General features: G+C 47.3%; 1 protein-coding gene across 1 annotated transcript in view; it reads left to right on the top strand.

Annotated features, from left to right (window-relative positions):
• TMX3 (thioredoxin related transmembrane protein 3) overlaps positions 1 to 18,100 on the top strand; it is a 69,551-nt gene that overhangs the window by 32,152 nt on the left and 19,299 nt on the right. Inside the window, exons 7-12 of the mRNA XM_068238116.1 lie at positions 137 to 236; positions 784 to 861; positions 1,837 to 1,903; positions 4,781 to 4,879; positions 14,038 to 14,095; positions 16,060 to 16,113. Of these exons, the coding sequence (XP_068094217.1) occupies positions 137 to 236; positions 784 to 861; positions 1,837 to 1,903; positions 4,781 to 4,879; positions 14,038 to 14,095; positions 16,060 to 16,113 (456 nt within the window). The remainder of the gene's footprint in view (positions 1 to 136; positions 237 to 783; positions 862 to 1,836; positions 1,904 to 4,780; positions 4,880 to 14,037; positions 14,096 to 16,059; positions 16,114 to 18,100) is intronic.

The raw sequence follows: 18,100 nt of genomic DNA on the forward strand, positions 1-18,100 counted from the left end.
AGGGGGAGGGCTGTGCCCAGAGCTGTATGTCACCAGATGTCGGAACAAAGCAACGGCAGAATGGGATGATATTTGGGGTTATTCATATACTGTACTATATAGATATGTCATTGCTGTGATATTTGCTGTTTTTCAGGCCTCTTATACGGCAGCTCCCCAGCCAGCAGATGTTTGAACACGTCCAGAAGCGTCACCCGGTGCTCTTCGTATACGTCGGCGTTGAGTCCACTTTAAAGGTAGAAAGATGAACTTTATTGTCTGCTAGATAAAACCTTTATTTAGCTATGCCTCCGCTGTGACATGATATAAGCCTCCTGACTTCTGACACCTTTTTGTATCGGATGCTGAATTAGCTGTAGTGTTGTCTTGTCAGAGGAGCTGCCCTTGCAGTGACGGGCGGGGTATCTGGAAATTAGTGGGGTAATTCTGAGCAAGAGACCAGCAATCCTGCTCAAACACTGGTGTTGTGAATAAAATGTAGCAGCTTAAAAGCCCCGCCCTGTTCCCAGCCAGCAGCAGATGCAGGGACTGCTTATTGGCTGCACACTCAGTCCCTCTCCAGAGGTGCCACTAATCGGAAGCAGGAGAATTCAGATCATGTGATGGACAGCAGAGGAGGAATGTGCCTGCCGTGTTACATCTAATGTGTTGTATTAGATTAGGGAACTGTCAGGGGACATAAAGATGCTTTTCTTGCTTGCATGGTTTAATTTATTGATAAGTTGATGAAATATCTGTACACTCACCACAGTGTGTGTGTTTGTTTTTTTTGTTTTTTTATAGGAAAAGTTCATTGAAGTGGCGTCAGAGCTTATCGTGTACACGTACTTCTTCTCTGCATCGGAGGAAGTCTTGCCGGAGGTTAGTATTGCTTGTGATGGTTAGAGCAAATCAAAACCACTAGCTGTGTGCTGGTTAATTGATTACCCAGATTGGTAGCTATTGGGTGGGATTTGTTTTCTATGTTCGAAGGAAAAAGCACAAGACAAACTTATGTAAAAAGCTGACCTGTCTTTCTGTATCACATTTAACGCAAACCTGAATCTAAAAAAAATCTTATGATCTAATGAAATGTATGTGTAGTACGGATAATGTATAGAAAATTAGGAGCAAAGAAAAGACTCCTTTTTATTTTCAGTTATATAACTTTTTTGGGGGATCATTTTATCATATTTGCAGTTTAAAAACCACTCTGTACTTTAAACTATAAAACAGAGCAGAGATAATGATCCTTTGAATTTCCCTGCAGTAAAACCTTATCTGAAGTTGTCTCTTACTGTTTCTTTGATGTATAAGTGCTTCAGAAAACAGGACTGCATTCCACCCAATGGGTCTGAGAGCTCAGAGGAGCTCTTTTTTGCTGTGTAAGTTTTTTTTTTGTTTTTTTTTTTAACTCTTCCCGTACTGGAAAATTAGGCTCCAGTCCGACCAAAAATGTTGTTAGTCTAATGGCTCCTTTACTTTGCTGGGCTTGCAATAGAACTGTAAAGGTGCCCATAATCATTTCAAACACACACACACACACACACACACACACACACACACACACACACACACACACACACACACACACACACACACACACACACACACACACACACACACACATATATATAGATAGATAGAGATATATATATTATATATCGTAGGCGGGGGAGGCAGTTTGTACCTGGGCTAGAATTATAACTCTCCAGGGGAAATGCAGTTGGGCGCTGTCAGTGTGTGGATCAGTGGATATCATTTAGCAAACGTTCATACAATGATGTCTAATCGACCAGAAACTGGAACAATGTGTTTGTTGTTGATTTTAGCATTACTTTGTGTTCTATCCTGCAGTATGTCAAGCTGAACGAGGTCCCGGCCATCCTGGTGTTTAAAGACTCTACTTTCTTTGTGTATGACGGTGAGTCTTTTAAAAAGCCTCCATTTGTACAAACAGCAGCAGCAGCAGTGACAAGGACTGAATGTTTTAGGGCAGGTTTCCCCTGGGCGCGCTTCCATGTGTTTTGTCTGAATCACGCAAGGGCCGTTTTCATTCTCTAAGAAACAATGTCGGTTGCCTGACTTCTGTGCTGATGCTCCGCCTCTAATACTTTAAAGAGAACCTAAAGATACTTAAAAAAAAAGAAGAGTTCCACTTACCTGGTGCTCCTGCCAGCCCCCTGCAGCCGTTCTGTGCCCTCCCCACCCTGGAACGATCCTCCGGTCCCCCGCCGCGGGTAAGTTTCATATCGCTGACTTACAAGTTGGCGGCCACTGCGCCTGAGTGGCCTAAGTATTCTCGCTTTCGCTCACGTCCCTGTCCTGCGCAGGAAGAGATGTCTCTTGCTGTGCAGGACGGCAATGGTGAAAAGAGCGAGAGGGAGGATGCATGGGCCACTCAGGCGCAGTGGCCGCCAACTTGTAAGTCAGCGATATGAAACTTACCCGCGGCGGGGGACCGGAGGATCGTTCCAGGATGATGCGGGCACAGAAAGGCTGCAGGGGTTGGCAGGAGCACCAGGTAAGTGAAACTCTTCTTTTTTTGGTATTTTCCCTTTAAAGTGACACTTAAGCCAGAAAATAAAAATGAGTTTTACTCACCTGGGCCTTCTACCAGCCCCCTGCAGCAGTCCTGTGCCCTCACAGCCACTCACTAATCCTCTGGTCCCCCGCTGTCAGCTAGTTTCGTTTTTGCCGACAGGCCCGTCAGGACTGGCCACGCGTAGCTTTTTCCGCATTCCCGACTGCAATTAGCGCTATTGCGAACGCATAGATATGCGGCAACGCATATTTTTGTACGCGTTGCGGCCCGAAATAACACTAATTGCAGTCGGGAATGCGGAAAAAGCTACGCGTGGCCAGTCCTGACGGGCCTGTCGGCAAAAACGAAACTGGCTGGCAGCGGGGCACCAGAGGATTAGTGAGTGGCTGCGAGGGCACAGGACTGCTGCAGGGGGCTGGTAGAAGCTCCAGGTGAGTAAAACTCATTTTTTTTTTCTGACTTAAGGTTCACTTTAAAGGGGAACTTCAGCCTAAACAAACATACTGTCATTAAGTTACATTAGTTATGTTAATTAGAATAGATAGGTAATATAATTTTTTACCCACCCTGTTTTAAAAGAAGAGGCAAATGTTTGTGATTCATGAGGGCTGCCATCTTTGTCATGGGGGCAGCCATCTTTTTGGTTGAAAGGAGGTGACAGGGAGCATGAGACACAGTTCCAACTGTCCTGTGTCCTGATAACCCCTCCAAGCTGCGTGCGCTAGGCTTCAACTGTAAAAAAAAATTGCACCAAAACAGCAGAACAGCATCAGAAATCCCATCATGCTTTGCACAGCATCAGGGGAAAAATGCCCGGGCAGTTTTTTTCTGTGCAGCTAAAAATGAGGCTTGGGTAAGAGAAACAAAGTTCTGATGCTGTGAAACTGTTAAGGAAACACCAGGCCTTCTCAGTGCTCAATTTTTAGTCTGGAGGTTCACTTTAAGTCACTGCCCCGGAATGAGCATGCAGATCAGATGCTGTGACTCTGGAGTGACTCCACTGGCCGCATTGTTGTTGCAGGTGTGTGACAACTAAAGCCAAACAGTGCCTATCTGTGATGCAATATCGATTGTACAATCTTACCAATTCTATGTAGCAGACAAAAATATACTTTGAATGGATAATTTAGATAGTCCCTCATATTACATAGAAGAAGTAAGATCGTGCAAACAAGATTGGATCATTAAAGTGGACCTGAACTCTTGCACAGGACAGAAGGAAAACAGAGAGAAATGCACCCTGTATGTATTTAGAGAGCTTAGCCTGTCCCCCTCATCTGTGACTAATCACATGTGTAATTTGATCTCTTACCTGTTTCACCTTACTGCCATGGCAGATAAGCTCATTTGAAAGCACAGGCTGTTAACAATATCTCTGCTTCCATGAAAGCAAAAAGTAGGCACACTGCAGATTTATTGCAGAATTTGTATCAGCTGTAACAAAGAAATGTTTTTCTGTAAATGTTATTATGCTGTTGTGTGTTTTTTAGAGCAGAGAGGAAGTTCTGAGTTCAGGTCCCCTTTTAAAGGATACCGGAGCTGAAACATATAGTAATAAGGAGGGTAGCAGGCATGTATATGAAGCAGTCCTCACGCCCACCGCTTCCCCCCCCCCCCCCATTCTCCTCCATCCCCCTCCTTTCTCTGGCAAATATCCCCGACAGCTACTCCTGGTTGGCCTGATCGAGCTTTACTGTGCAGGCACTGGCCCGGCTGCGCATGGCTTTGATTGCGCACCACCAGTAGCCGGGAGTGCTCTGCGCAGGTGCACAATGTTTTTTACTATATATTTCAGCTCTGGTATCCTTTAATAGGCCGTCTTAAAGCTCAGCATGACAGCCAGGGAACTGGTATTGTTTATAAGAGAATGAAGAGGGCATCCTCTGTATTCCTATCACTTCAGGAAACCTTTAAAAACTCACTAAGAATTCTGTAGTTAGTACAAGTGATGGTCAATGAGATGCAAATAATTTCCAGTTGATGCAAAATTATGCAAATTTGTTCAGCTTTAAAATGGAAAAATCTAATTTTACCTCAACAGGATTTGATTGGTTCATTTAAAAGCTGCATACATTTGCATAGAAAATTTGCATAATCCTGCATCAACTCTAAATTATTCCCTCTCATTGACCATCCCTAGTTAGTACGCTGTACAATCCAGAGATCTGCTTCAATTGTAAAAAAATGTTTGCATCAGTTCAAAAATATTTGTGTTGTTCTCACCGTGATAGTATCTGTCTTCTTGTCCTCATTCAGAATATGAAGATGGGGATTTATCCAGCTGGGTGAACAGAGAGAGATTTGAGGGGTACCTCCATGTGGACGGATTCACGTTATACGAGCTGGGAGACACAGGTATGACATCACATGACACACATGGCTTGCTAATGTGGCTGCTTCTTAAAGGGAAACTGATCTGAGTAAAATAGCTGCAAATGAATATTGCATACTAACCTCACTGTCAGTTCCTCTCAGAAGCTCACCATTTTCTTCTTTTCACAGTGATCCCTTCCAGTTCTGACAATATTTTGTCAGAACTGAGTATTAAGGTAAAAAGTTGCAGCAAGACTACCATACTACAAACATGGGGGGCAACAGCCATGGGTGCCTATTGAAATAGCGGCAATGATGGGAAATTTCGCCACATGCATAGCCGGATAAATAGCGGGCGCTTCTCCCGGGCGCCCAAATTAGCCCTCAATGCCGCTATTTCAATAGGCCCTATGGCGGCACCTGTAAAATTATGGTTTTTTTTTTCTTTTTGTGGTGGGGGGCGGCGTTTGATGGTGGAAGTGGTGAAGGGGGTGGTTAAGGGTAGGTGTGGCGGGGGGGGGGGGGGGGGGGGTAGGAGTGAAGGGTACAGTGGGTTGCAAAAGTATTCGGCCCCCTTGAAGTTTTCCACATTTTTGTCATATTACTGCCACAAACATGAATCAATTTTATTGGAATTCTACGTGAAAGACCAATACAAAGTGGTGTACACATGAGAAGTGGAACGAAAATCATACATCATTCCAAACATTGTTTACAAATAAATAACTGCAAAGTGGGGTGTGCGTAATTATTCGGCCCCCTTTGATCTGAGTGTAGTCAGTTGCCTATAGACATTGCCTGATGAGTGCTAATGACTAAATAGCGTGCACCTGTGTGTAATCTAATGTCAGTACAAATACAGCTGCTCTGTGAGGGCCTCAGAGGTTGTCTAAGAGAATATTGGGAGCAACAACACCGTGAAGTCCAAAGAACACACAAGACAGGTCAGGGATCAAGTTATTGAGAAATTTAAAGCAGGCATAGGGTACAAAACGATTTCCAAAGCCTTGAACATCCCACGGAGCACTGTTCAAGCGATCATTCAGAAATGGAAGGAGTATGGCACAACTGTAAACCTACCAAGACAAGGCCATCCACCTAAATTCACTGGCCGAACAAGGAGAGCACTGATCAGAAATGCAGTCAAGAGGCCCATGGTGACTCTGGACGAGCTGCAGAGATCTACAGCTCAGGTGGGAGACTCTGTCCATAGGACAACTATTAGTCATGCACTGTACAAAGTTGGCCTTTATGGAAGAGTGGCAAGAAGAAAGCCATTGTTAACAGAAAGCATAAGAAGTCCCGTTTGCAGTTTGCCACAAGCCATGTGGGCGACACAGCAACCATGTGGAAGAAGGTGCTCTGGTCAGATGAGACCAAAATGGAACTTTTTGGCCAAAATGCAAAACGCTATGTGTGGCGGAAAGCTAACAGTGCACATCACTCTGAACACATCATCCCCACTGTCAAATATGGTGGTGGCAGCATCATGCTCGGGGGGTGCATCTCTTCAGCAGGGACAGGGAAGCTGGTCAGAGTTGATGGGAAGATGGATGGAGCCAAATACAGGGCAAACTTGGAAGAAAACCTCTTGGAGTCTGCAAAAGACTTGAGGCTGGGGTGGAGGTTCACCTTCCAGCAGGACAATTACCCTAAACATAAAGCCAGGGCAACAATGGAATGGTTTAAAACAAAACATATCTATGTGTTAGAATGGCCCAGTCAAAGTCCAGATCTAAATTAAATCGATAATCTGTGGCAAGATCTGAAAACTGCTGTTCACAAACGCTGTCCATCTAATCTGACTGAGCTGGAGCTGTTTTGCAAAGAAGAATGGGCAAGGATTTCAGTTTCTAGATGTGCAAAGCTGGTAGAGACATACCCTAAAAGACTGGCAGCTGTAATTGCAGCAAAAGGTGGTTCTACAAAGTATTGACTAGTGTTGGTCGAACAGTGTTCGCCACTGTTCGGGTTCTGCAGAACATCACCCTGTTCGGGTGATGTTCGAGTTCGGCCGAACACCTGATGGTGTTCGGCCAAACCGTTCGGCCATATGGCCGAACTAAGAGCGCATGGCCGAACGTTCCCCGAACGTTCGGCTAGCGCTGTGATTGGCCGAACGGGTCACGTGGTTCGGGCCCGAACGCGCTCTGATTGGCCGAACGGTCACGTGGTTCGGGTAAATAAATACCCGAACCACGTCATATCTCCGCCATTTCTCTGTGGGTTTAGCTTTGGGTAGGCAGGCAGGGTAGTTCGCTCTCCAGCCACGCTAGCCAGGGTCCCCCCCAGTCATTGTGTGTCGCTGCTGGGAACAGTAGTACACCGCTCGCTCAGCCACACTATATATATATAGCATTGTTTACTGCCACTGTGTACCTCGCTCAGCCACGCTATATATAGCATTGTGTTTTCTGACACTCTGTGCACACTGCTTAGCCTGGCTATATAACATTGTGTGTACTGCCACTGTGCACCTCGCTCAGCCACGCTATATATAGCATTGTGTTTTCTGACACTCTGTGTACACGGCTTAGCCTGACTATATAGCATTGTGTGTACTGCCACTGTGCACCTCGCTCAGCCACGCTATATATAGCATTGTGTTTACTGCCACTCTGTGTACACCGCTCAGCCAGACTATATACCATTGTTTACTGACACTCTGTGTACACCGCTCAGCCAGACTATATACCATTGTTTACTGACACTCTGTGTACACGGCTCAGCCTGACTATATAGCATTGTGTGTACTGCCACTGTGTACCTCGCTCAGCCACGCTATATATAGCATTGTTTACTGACACTCTGTGTACACCGCTCAGCCAGACTATATACCATTGTTTACTGACACTCTGTGTACACGGCTCAGCCTGACTATATAGCATTGTGTGTACTGCCACTGTGTACCTCGCTCAGCCACGCTATATATAGCATTGTGTACTGACACTCTGTGTACACCGCTCAGCCAGACTATATACCATTGTTTACTGACACTCTGTGTACACGGCTCAGCCAGACTATATAGCATTGTGTGTACTGCCACTCTGTGTACACCGCTCAGCCAGACTATATAGCATTGTGTGTACTGCCACTCTGTGTACACCGCTCAGCCAGACTATATAGCATTGTGTGTACTGCCACTCTGTGTACACCGCTCAGCCAGACTATATACCATTGTTTACTGACACTGTGTGTACACCGCTCAGCCAGACTATATAGCATTGTGTGTACTGCCACTGTGTACCTCGCTCAGCCACGCTATATATAGCATTGTTTACTGCCACTCTGTGTACACGGCTCAGCCAGACTATATAGCATTGTGTGTACTGCCACTCTGTGTACACCGCTCAGCCAGACTATATAGCATTGTGTGTACTGCCACTCTGTGTACACCGCTCAGCCAGACTATATAGCATTGTGTTTACTTCCACTCTGTGTCTGCTGGGCCTGGGAACAGTAGTACACCGCTCACCTGCCACTGTATAGCATTGTGCTCTGTGTCGCTGCTGGGAATAGTGGTACACCGCTCACCCGCCACTGTATAGCATTGTGCTCTGTGTCGCTGCTGGGAATAGTGGTACTGTATAGCATTTCTGTACTGCCACTGTACTGCTGCCAGTCAGCGTGTACTGTAAGGATAAGTGAAATGAGGAAGAAATCCGGTGAAAGAGGAAGGGGCAAGGGAAGAGGTGTTTCCCCTGACGGTTCACGTACAGGCCACAGGGGAGCACCCAAGAAAACCCACTCAATACCGCCCATGTTGTCCAGGACAACAACCCTCACAGATCCAAAAGAACAGGACCAGATAATTACTTGGATGACCTCTCAAGCGTCCAGCAGTGGGTTAAGCAGCACCAGCACATCACGCACGAGGTCCGAGTCCTCAGCCAGTTACAAGGAGCCAGTGGGCACAAAGCTGACACAACCGGCAGCGACACCACGCACACAACTGCCAGATAACCAGTCCGATGAATTACCTCAGGACACAATGGGGTATTCGCAGGAGCTATTCCCAGCCCAACAAACTTCCACCTTTCAAAGGTCAATGGAGGAACAGCCAGAAATGTTGTGCCCGGATTCACAACCATTAACTGTGGGAAATGCACCGCGCACTGAAATACAAGGCGAGTCCGAGGAGGACTCGGAAACCCAAATCCCAGAGCAAGTTGGGCAGGAGGGGTTGCAATTGCAGGAGGTCGGCCGACAAGATCTGGAAGACGACGTTGGAGTGAGCTGCGCAGAGGTTGTTCTGGGGAGCTCTACTCCACGGCGGCGGCCCCCCACAATGACATATGACGAGTTTGAGGAGATGGAAGAGGAGGGTATGGACAATGTGGACATAGACCCAGATTTTGTTTGTGAACGAGAACATCGCCGTCGTAGCAGCAGCACGTATGAGTTTGTTGAAGAACCCACTGCTGCACGAGTTCGCCTTGTGCCACAAGGTAGGCGGCGCGCAATTTCAGGCACCACAAGCGTGGAAGTTCAAGTGAGAGGCAAAAGAGGAGCAAACAGAAATCGCCAGCAAGGAGGCAGGTGCTCCAAAGTCTGGGCTTTCTTTGAAGACTGCACTGAGGATGTTACCATGGCGATTTGCAAGGTGTGCAAGACCCGCCTGAGCAGGGGGAAAAGTATTAACAACCTCTCCACCACCAGCATGAGCCGCCACATGCTATCCAAACATCCCACTCTGTGGGCAAACGCGGCAGGACAGGGTACCAGCAACACTGCCTCCCTTGGGTTCACCAGACTCACCACCAGACCCGCCTCAGCAGCAGCAGTAGCCCAGCCATTGCGTGGTTCACAACATTCACAAACATCAGACGACGCTGACACTGTCACTTTCCGGAGTAGTGCTCTTGAGGTCTCCCAGTGTTCATCAAACACAACCAACAGCCCTTCCGTGTGCAGCGCTACGGTTCAGTTGTCTGTGTCGGAGATGTTTGAGCGCAAGAGGAAATTGCCAGCAAATGACCCCCGGGCCGTAGCAGTAACAGCCAGCATAGCCAAGCTTCTGGCCTGCGAAATGCTGCCATATCGAGTGGTGGAGACAAACAGCTTCAAGGGCATGATGTCAGTGGCCATCCCACGTTACGTGGTTCCCAGCCGCTACCACTTTGCGCGCTCTGCAGTGCCTGAGTTGCATGAGCACGTGGTCAGCAAAATAACCCGAAGCTTGAAGAATGCCGTTGCCTGCAAGGTTCACCTCACCACTGACACTTGGACGAGTGCGTTCGGACAGGGTCGATACATCTCCCTTACCGCGCACTGGGTGAACCTTGTGGAGCCTGGCAGCGATTCCTCACCTGCTACGGCGCGGGTGTTGCCCACGCCGCAAACAGCTGCACCGCCGTCCCTCCCACTGGATAACAACAGCAGCACCTACCTCTCTGACTCCTTCTCCTCCAACGCATCTCAAAGCTGTACCTCATCCGGAAACGCTAACCCAGCAGCAGTAGGATCGTGGAAGCAGTGCAGCACAGCTGTTGGCATGCGTCAGCAAGCGTTGCTGAAGCTGATCTGCCTTGGGGATAAGCAGCACACAGGGGAGGAAATTTGGAAGGGAATAAAGGAACAGACGGATTTGTGGCTGGCACCGCTGGACCTGAAACCGGGCATGGTTGTGTGTGATAATGGGAGTAATCTCATTCGCGCTTTAAGGTTGGCTAAGCTGACACACATCCCTTGCCTGGCGCACGTGATGAACCTAGTAGTTCAGCGGTTCCTGAGGACATACCCAGGCGTGGCCGATCTTCTGTTGAAGGTGCGTCGAGTGGCCAAACATTGTAGAAATTCCAGTACTGCTTCGGGGGCACTCGCCAAGATGCAGGAGCGCTTCAATCTCCCCCACCATCGCTTGCTGTGTGATGTCCCTATGCGCTGGAATTCTACGCTGCACATGCTAGCACGCTTTTGTGAGCAGAAGAGTGCAGTGGTCCAGTACATGACGGCGCAGTACCGAGGCGCATCCGGACAGCTGCCAAGCTTCTGTGGATCCGATTGGGCCAACATGTTGGACCTCTGCCAAGTCCTCCAAAATTTTTGAGCAATCCACGTTGCTTGTGAGCAGTGACAACTCTTCAGTCAGCATTACCATACCACTGCTGTGTTTACTGAAGAGGTCAATGTTGAAAATCAAGGAAACAGCTGTCATGATGCAACTGGGGGAATCTGAAGGAGAAAACGATCAGCGTGATGGTACCAACATCAGGCCATCCGCCTCAGGGAACGCTGGCCCCAGCAGCTATGACGAAGAAGAGGAGGAGGAACAGCTGGAGTTGGAGCAGGAATTTCATGCCACCACTGACTAGGGCCAGAGCGGTGCACGTTGGACTTCCACAATTCAGCGCGAATGGTCAGCAGAAGCAGACCAGGAGGAAGGTGACGACTATGATGCATCACAACAACAATCACAACGCTCACAAGAGGATGATGAGGATTCTGGTAGGACTCTGGCACACATGGCTCAATTCATGCTAGACTGCATTGAACGCGACCCACGCATTGTGCGCATTCTGGACAACACCAATTACTGGGTTTATACCCTTCTGGATCCACGGTACAAACACAATGTTCCAAAACTGCTTGAAGAAAGAGTCAGACAGGTCAAAATGGAAGAATACCAGCAGGCCCTTGTGGAGACTTTAGAGAGGAGATTGACATCCTCCCCCTCCTCTAGCCAGTTGTACGCCGACAGACTGACTTCCGCAAACCCAGGACGACCAGGAGGGCAGCAAACAACGCAAGCCGCAGCTAGTGCCCAAAAGGGAATGGTATCGGCAGTGTCCTTGGAGTGGGAAAATTTTCTGACACCCATGCAGCAGCAGCCCACTGAACAGCAAGCGTGCAGATCCACCTCCAACACCGATCGCCTGGAGAAGATGGTCAAGGACTACATGTCAGATGACGTAGCTGTGTCGAACAATCCATCCGCACCCTTCAACTATTGGGTATCGAAGCTAGACACCTGGCACGAACTGGCAATGTACGCAATAGAGGTGCTGGCTTGCCCGGCAGCCAGCGTTATGTCGGAACGCTGTTTCAGTGCTGCCGGAGGCATCGTCACAGATCGGCGTATCCGCCTCTCCACAGAAAATGCAGACCGTCTGACTCAAATTAAAATGAATCAATCCTGGATTGGAAATGACTACGCAACACTCCAGGACCCCAACCAAGTAACATGACCAATGAACATCTGGGATGGTGTAGCGTTTCCGGTCCCTGTTTATTGAACCTCTCATCTGTATTACATTTATGACTGCATGGCGGCAAAAAGCATTGCTGCTATATCCGCACGCTTTTTGTCCTCATGCAAGGCCTGGGTTGTTGTGTCTCAAAAAGCATGGCCTTCTCCTCCTGCGCCTGCTCCTGTTCCATCACGTGTGCTGCTGCTGCTGCTGGGTTAGCGTTGCCGGTCCCTGTTTATGGAACCTCTTATCTTTATTACATTTATGACTGCATGGCGGTACAAAGCATGCTATCCGCACGCTTCTTGTCCTCATGCAAGGCCTGGGTTGTTGTGTCTCACAAAGCGTGGCCTTCTCCTCCTGCGCCTCCTCCTGTTCCATCACGTCTGCTGCTGCTGGGTTAGCGTTGCCGCGTGGTCCCTGTTTATTGAACCACTTATCTTTATTACATTTATGACTGCATGGCGGTACAAAGCATGCTATCCGCACGCATCTTGTCCTCATGCAAGGCCTGGGTTGTTGTGTCTCACAAAGCGTGGCCTTCTCCTCCTGCGCCTCCTCCTGTTCCATCACGTCTGCTGCTGCTGGGTTAGCGTTGCCGCGTGGTCCCTGTTTATTGAACCACTTATCTTTATTACATTTATGACTGCATGGCGGTACCTCATGCAAGGCCTGGGTTGTTGTGTCTCACAAAGCGTGGCCTTCTCCTCCTGCGCCTCCTCCTGTTCCATCACGTCTGCTGCTGCTGGGTTAGCGTTGCCGCGTGGTCCCTGTTTATTGAACCACTTATCTTTATTACATTTATGACTGCATGGCGGTATAAAGCATGCTATCCGCACGCTTCTTGTCCTCATGCAAGGCCTGGGTTGTTGTGTCTCACAAAGCGTGGCCTTCTCCTCCTGCGCCACCCTCCTCCTGTTCCATCACGTGTGCTGCTGCTGGATTAGCGTTACCGGTCCCTTTTCCTGGAACCTCTTATATGTATTACATTTATGACTGCATGCCGACAAAAAGCATGTTACCTGTGCAAAGAAAACAGACATTTCCCGCATTTAAAAGACAGTTTTCCCTTTGAAACTTTAAAATCGATTTTCTCAAAAACTATAAGCTCTTTTTGCTAAATTTGTTTTCCTCTTGTACCCACTCCCAAGGTGCACATACCCTGTAAATTTGGGGTATGTAGCATGTAAGGAGGCTTTACAAAGCACAAAAGTTCGGGTCCCCATTGACTTCCATTATGTTCGGAGTTCGGGTCGAACACCCGAACATCGCGGCCATGTTTGGCCTGTTCGGCCCGAACCCGAACATCTAGATGTTCGCCCAACACTAGTATTGACTCAGGGGGCTGAATAATTACGCACACCCCACTTTGCAGTTATTTATGTGTAAAAAATGTTTGGAATCATGTATGATTTTCGATCCACTTCTCACATGTACACCACTTTGTGTTGGTCTTTCATGTGGAATTCCAATTAAATTGATGCATGTTTGTGGCAGTAATGTGACAAAATGTGGAAAACTTCAAGGGGGCCGAATACTTTTGCAACCCACTGTATTTATGTGTGGGGGGGATGGTTAAGGTTAGGCATCAGGCAGGGTTTTTTTTTTTTTTTTGCTGGTGGTTGGTTTAAAGGAGTCATCAATTAAATAATGCTACCCCCACAGTACTACTTACCCGGGGCTTCCTCCAGCCCGAGACAGCTGCTATGTTCCCCGCTCCGCTGGCCCCCGTTCTCCTACGTTATGCCTACTGCGCCTGCAGGAGCGCCGCTGTGAATCATCTCGACGTGGCTCGGAGCGCCAGGCAGGGTGTTTGTGTGTGTGTGTGTGTGTGCCGGGAGGGGGGGGGGGGGGTTTAGGGTTAGGCATCAGGTCACAGGGTTCTGTGTGCAGTCAGTAATGTCAGTGTCATGCATTACTGGTCACTGTCTAATTTGAAGTTTTCTTTTTTTTTTAAGTGCACCTAAATATAAATACAAAAGTTTAATCTCTCTTTTCTGGTGTGTTTAGGAAAGCTGGTGGCCGTGGCTGTTATTGATGATAAGAACAACTCGGCTGAGCACACTCGGTAAGAATATTCTACAGTAATGTCATCCATGAAGTATGATTTCAGACTTTATTCTGTTTCGTCTGAACACACACGGTGAGGAGAGAAGCCTTAAAGAAAATCTGTAATGAGAAAAACCTCCCCTGGGGATACTCACCTTGGGTGGGGGGAGCCTCCGGATCCTATTGAGGCTTCCCCCGTCCTCCTCTGTCCCACGGCGATGAAAATATTTACCTCCTTGGCTCCAGTGCAGGCGCAGTATCCTGCGCAGTAGAGCAGACCCGACAGAGATCGGCTATTTTTGCCTATCTCCGTCAGAAGCGCCACCCGCTGGAGCCAGAAAAGGTAATTATTGCACAGCCCGACAATTGTCGGTTGTGCGTTCCGTGGGCTGCAGTGAGACCACCGTGGGACACAGGAGGACGGGGGAAGCCTCGATAGGATCTGGAGGCTTCCCCCTACTGAGGTGAGTACCTCCCAGGGGAACTTTTTTCAGTACAGGTTTTCTTTAAATTGCTGATTAATAGTCCCATATTTCCCTCAGATGTGAGCATTGAATCAGATTTAATGGATCTTAAGCAGGGGGCGTAACTAGAAATCACTGAGCCCCCCTGCAAAAATTTGGATGGGCCCCCTCCCCTCTGGGGCCTGCTCAGGGCCATTTCGGGGGGCTGGAGGGATCACAGCATGTGGCGAAAGCATGGCCACACATGGCTCTCCCCTCAGCGCTCCCCCTCCAGCCTCAATCATCAGTGCCTGGCAGCGGGCGGCGGGCAGGACACACACCTCCATCCACCGTGGAGGTCCATCTCTAAGTGCCTCATGCTAAGGAAGTAGCGTCAGACGCTTAGAGATCGGAACCTCCAGCTCATGGATGGAGGTATGTGTTGCTGCTGCCTGATTTCCCTCCCCTCCCTTCCCCCTCCCCTCCCTTCCCCCTCCATCTCCCTCATTGGATGGCCAGATAGTGTTCTTCCCTATGCTACAGTGCAGGACAACAGCAGCGTTGAATCAAACTTTTGTCCCGAATGGTAATGTGAAAAGTTGGGGTCACAACGCAAGTCAAACAGTTACGTACCCCTACTTCTGCCAGTCAGCTACTCCAATTATGTGGCTGCACTGGCTGGAGCGTCTAATCCAAAATTTGGGGTAATTACTGCGCACAAAGAAGTAGGTAGGATCAATGAGATGCAAATAATCTCTCCTTGCATTCAAATGTAAATGATATGCTGCTTTAAAGGGAACCTAAACTGAGAGGGATATGGATTTTTCCTTTTAAAATAATACCAGTTGCCCGACTCTCCTGCTGATCCTGTGTCTCTAATACTTTCAGCCACAGCCCCTCAACAAGCATGCAGATCAGGTGCTCTGACTGAAGTCAGACTGGATTAGCTGCATGCTTATTTCTGGTGTGTGATTCAGCCACTACTGCCGCCAAAGAAATCAGCAGGGCTGCCAGGCAACTGGTATTGTTTAAAAGGAAACATCCATATGCCTCTGTTTAGGTTCCCTTTAAATTTGACCAATCAGAATAACTTCCTGTCAATTTTTATTGGTCCAAGCTCAAGCTGCATAATATTTACTTGAAATTTGAACACAAAGAGAAATTATTTGCGTCTAATAATTGCTCATCCCTAATCAGACACCCCATTATAAATCTGACTATCTCTGTCACAAAATAGGTAAGAACAAACTGATGGGGTTATTTTAATAGCATTGCTTAATAAACAGGCCCCTGAGTTAGGATCTGGGTCTGTTAATGAACCAATGACTGTTTGTCTCCACCGGACTGTGTTATGTTTTTGGTGGGTTTTTTTGTGTTTTTTATTTTTGTGAAAAAATGAATTTCCATTCATAAATGACACCCTCTGAGGAGATGCTTTTCTCTCTGATTTTTAGGAGCTGAGGTTTAATTATAATGCTGAGCTTAAAAGGGTTGTTAAAATGATGACTGGGTTAAACTGTATTAAACTTTTTGTTTTCAGGTTAAAGTCTATTGTCCAGGATGTCGCCAGAGACTACAGGGATCATTTTCATCGGTGAGCTTGGATTTACAATACTTTAAAATATTTTTATTTAGCCATTTAACATTTGTTTTTAAAAAAATGTTAACTTCTAATACTCTTAATTCCAAATTAGAACATTTGCAATCAGGATGATAAGATAATATAAACAGTACATAGACGCAAAGCAGAATATACATAGGTCGCCTACTTACCAATCGGTTTTGTTACGGGACGTTGTTTGTGAAGGTGGCCAAACACAATTCCACCAAAATGCTTGAGGTTCATGTTATTTTCGATAAATTAATTTTATAGAAAAATCAAATTTTATCATTGAAAAATTCATTGAATTTCCCCAAATGTTCAACCTTTTGATGTATCCGTTGTTTTGGAAAATCCTGATTTTTATTTTTTTTTTTCTTAAATTGAATAGTGTATGATAAATTGGCTTACTTTTTCAAGCAATGCAATCAACCAAGAATATTGAGGCTTATGCTACATACACACTTGAAAGATCACAGACCAATTTTACCCCCTTCCATGTAGTATGAGAGCCATACTCTACACAGTCTATTCTATGGAGCTGCACTCCCCATCAGACAGAAATCTTACCCCCTTCCATGTAGTATGAGAGCCACACCTACACAGTCTATTCTATGGAGCTGCACTCCCCATCAGACAGAAATCTTACCCCCTTCCATGTAGTATGAGAGCCATACCTACACAGTCTATTCTATGGAGCTGCACTCCCCATCAGACAGAAATCTTACCCCCTTCCATGTAGTATGAGAGCCACACCTACACAGTCTATTCTATGGAGCTGAACTCCCAATCAGACAGAGATCTTACCCCCTTCCATGTAGTATGAGAGCCACACCTACACAGTCTATTCTATGGAGCGGCACTCCCCATCAGACAGAAATCTTACCCCCTTCCATGTAGTATGAGAGCCACACCTACACAGTCTATTCTATGGAGCTGAACTCCCCATCAGACAGAAATCTTACCCCCTTCCATGTAGTATGAGAGCCACACCTACACAGTCTATTCTATGGAGCTGCACTCCCCATCAGACAGAAATTTTACCCCCTTCCATGTAGTAGTGTTGTCCGGATCATGAACGATTCGGATCTTTGATCCGAATCTATTTTATGAGTCGATCATCCGAATCATCAAAATGAACGATTCGGATCGCAAAAGGGGCGGGGCCAGGAGCGACACGCCCCCTCTCAGCGGGCAGCGGGGTCCTGGAAGCAGGGATCGCTCTGTTGGAAGGGAGGCAGCCTTGCAGGGAGACAGGTAGATGAGAGAGAGGGGACATGGGTGCCACTGCCAGATATGTGTAGAGCCCACATACTGGCTATAACGTGCTGCCCATTATAGGCTGGCTGTTCCGTAGTGCTGCACAGTGAACACATGGGAAGCTTTTGGCTCAGCACAGCTCAGTAACTTTGCAGACAGTGTGATTGAAAGGCAATATAATCCTCCTGCACTCGGCACTAAACAGCTGCACTTATCTTCTGGGAATGCTTTCTTTCACTGTGTGACCTTTTCTTTCAAAGTGTACAGATGAACATATAGGTGAAATATATGTAAAGCATATGACTTCAGCATGTGGGTATTACGTGCAAACATTTCTGCTCTCTGCTCGTCCCTCCTCCCTTCTCTGTCCACTCCCTGCCCTCTGTCCATCTTCTCCCCTTCTCTGTGTGTCCACTCCCTCCCCTTCTCCTGTCCACAGACCTGTCCTGCTGTTCATTTCACCCCCGAATGCTTCTGGTAGTAAAATGATCCGAGATTCGGATCAAAGATCCGGATCTCTTCAATGATCCGATTCGAATCATCCGGATCATTGAAAATATCCGAACTTCCCATCTCTACCATGTAGTATGAGAGCCACACCTACACAGTCTATTCTATGGAGCTGCACTCCTCATCAGACAGAAATCTTACCCCCTTCCATGTAGTATGAGAGCCATACCTACACAGTCTATTCTATGGAGCTGAACTCCCCATCAGACAG

This window comes from Hyperolius riggenbachi, chromosome 5 (genome assembly GCF_040937935.1).
Source record: "Hyperolius riggenbachi isolate aHypRig1 chromosome 5, aHypRig1.pri, whole genome shotgun sequence".
Taxonomy (NCBI): Eukaryota; Metazoa; Chordata; class Amphibia; order Anura; family Hyperoliidae; genus Hyperolius; species Hyperolius riggenbachi.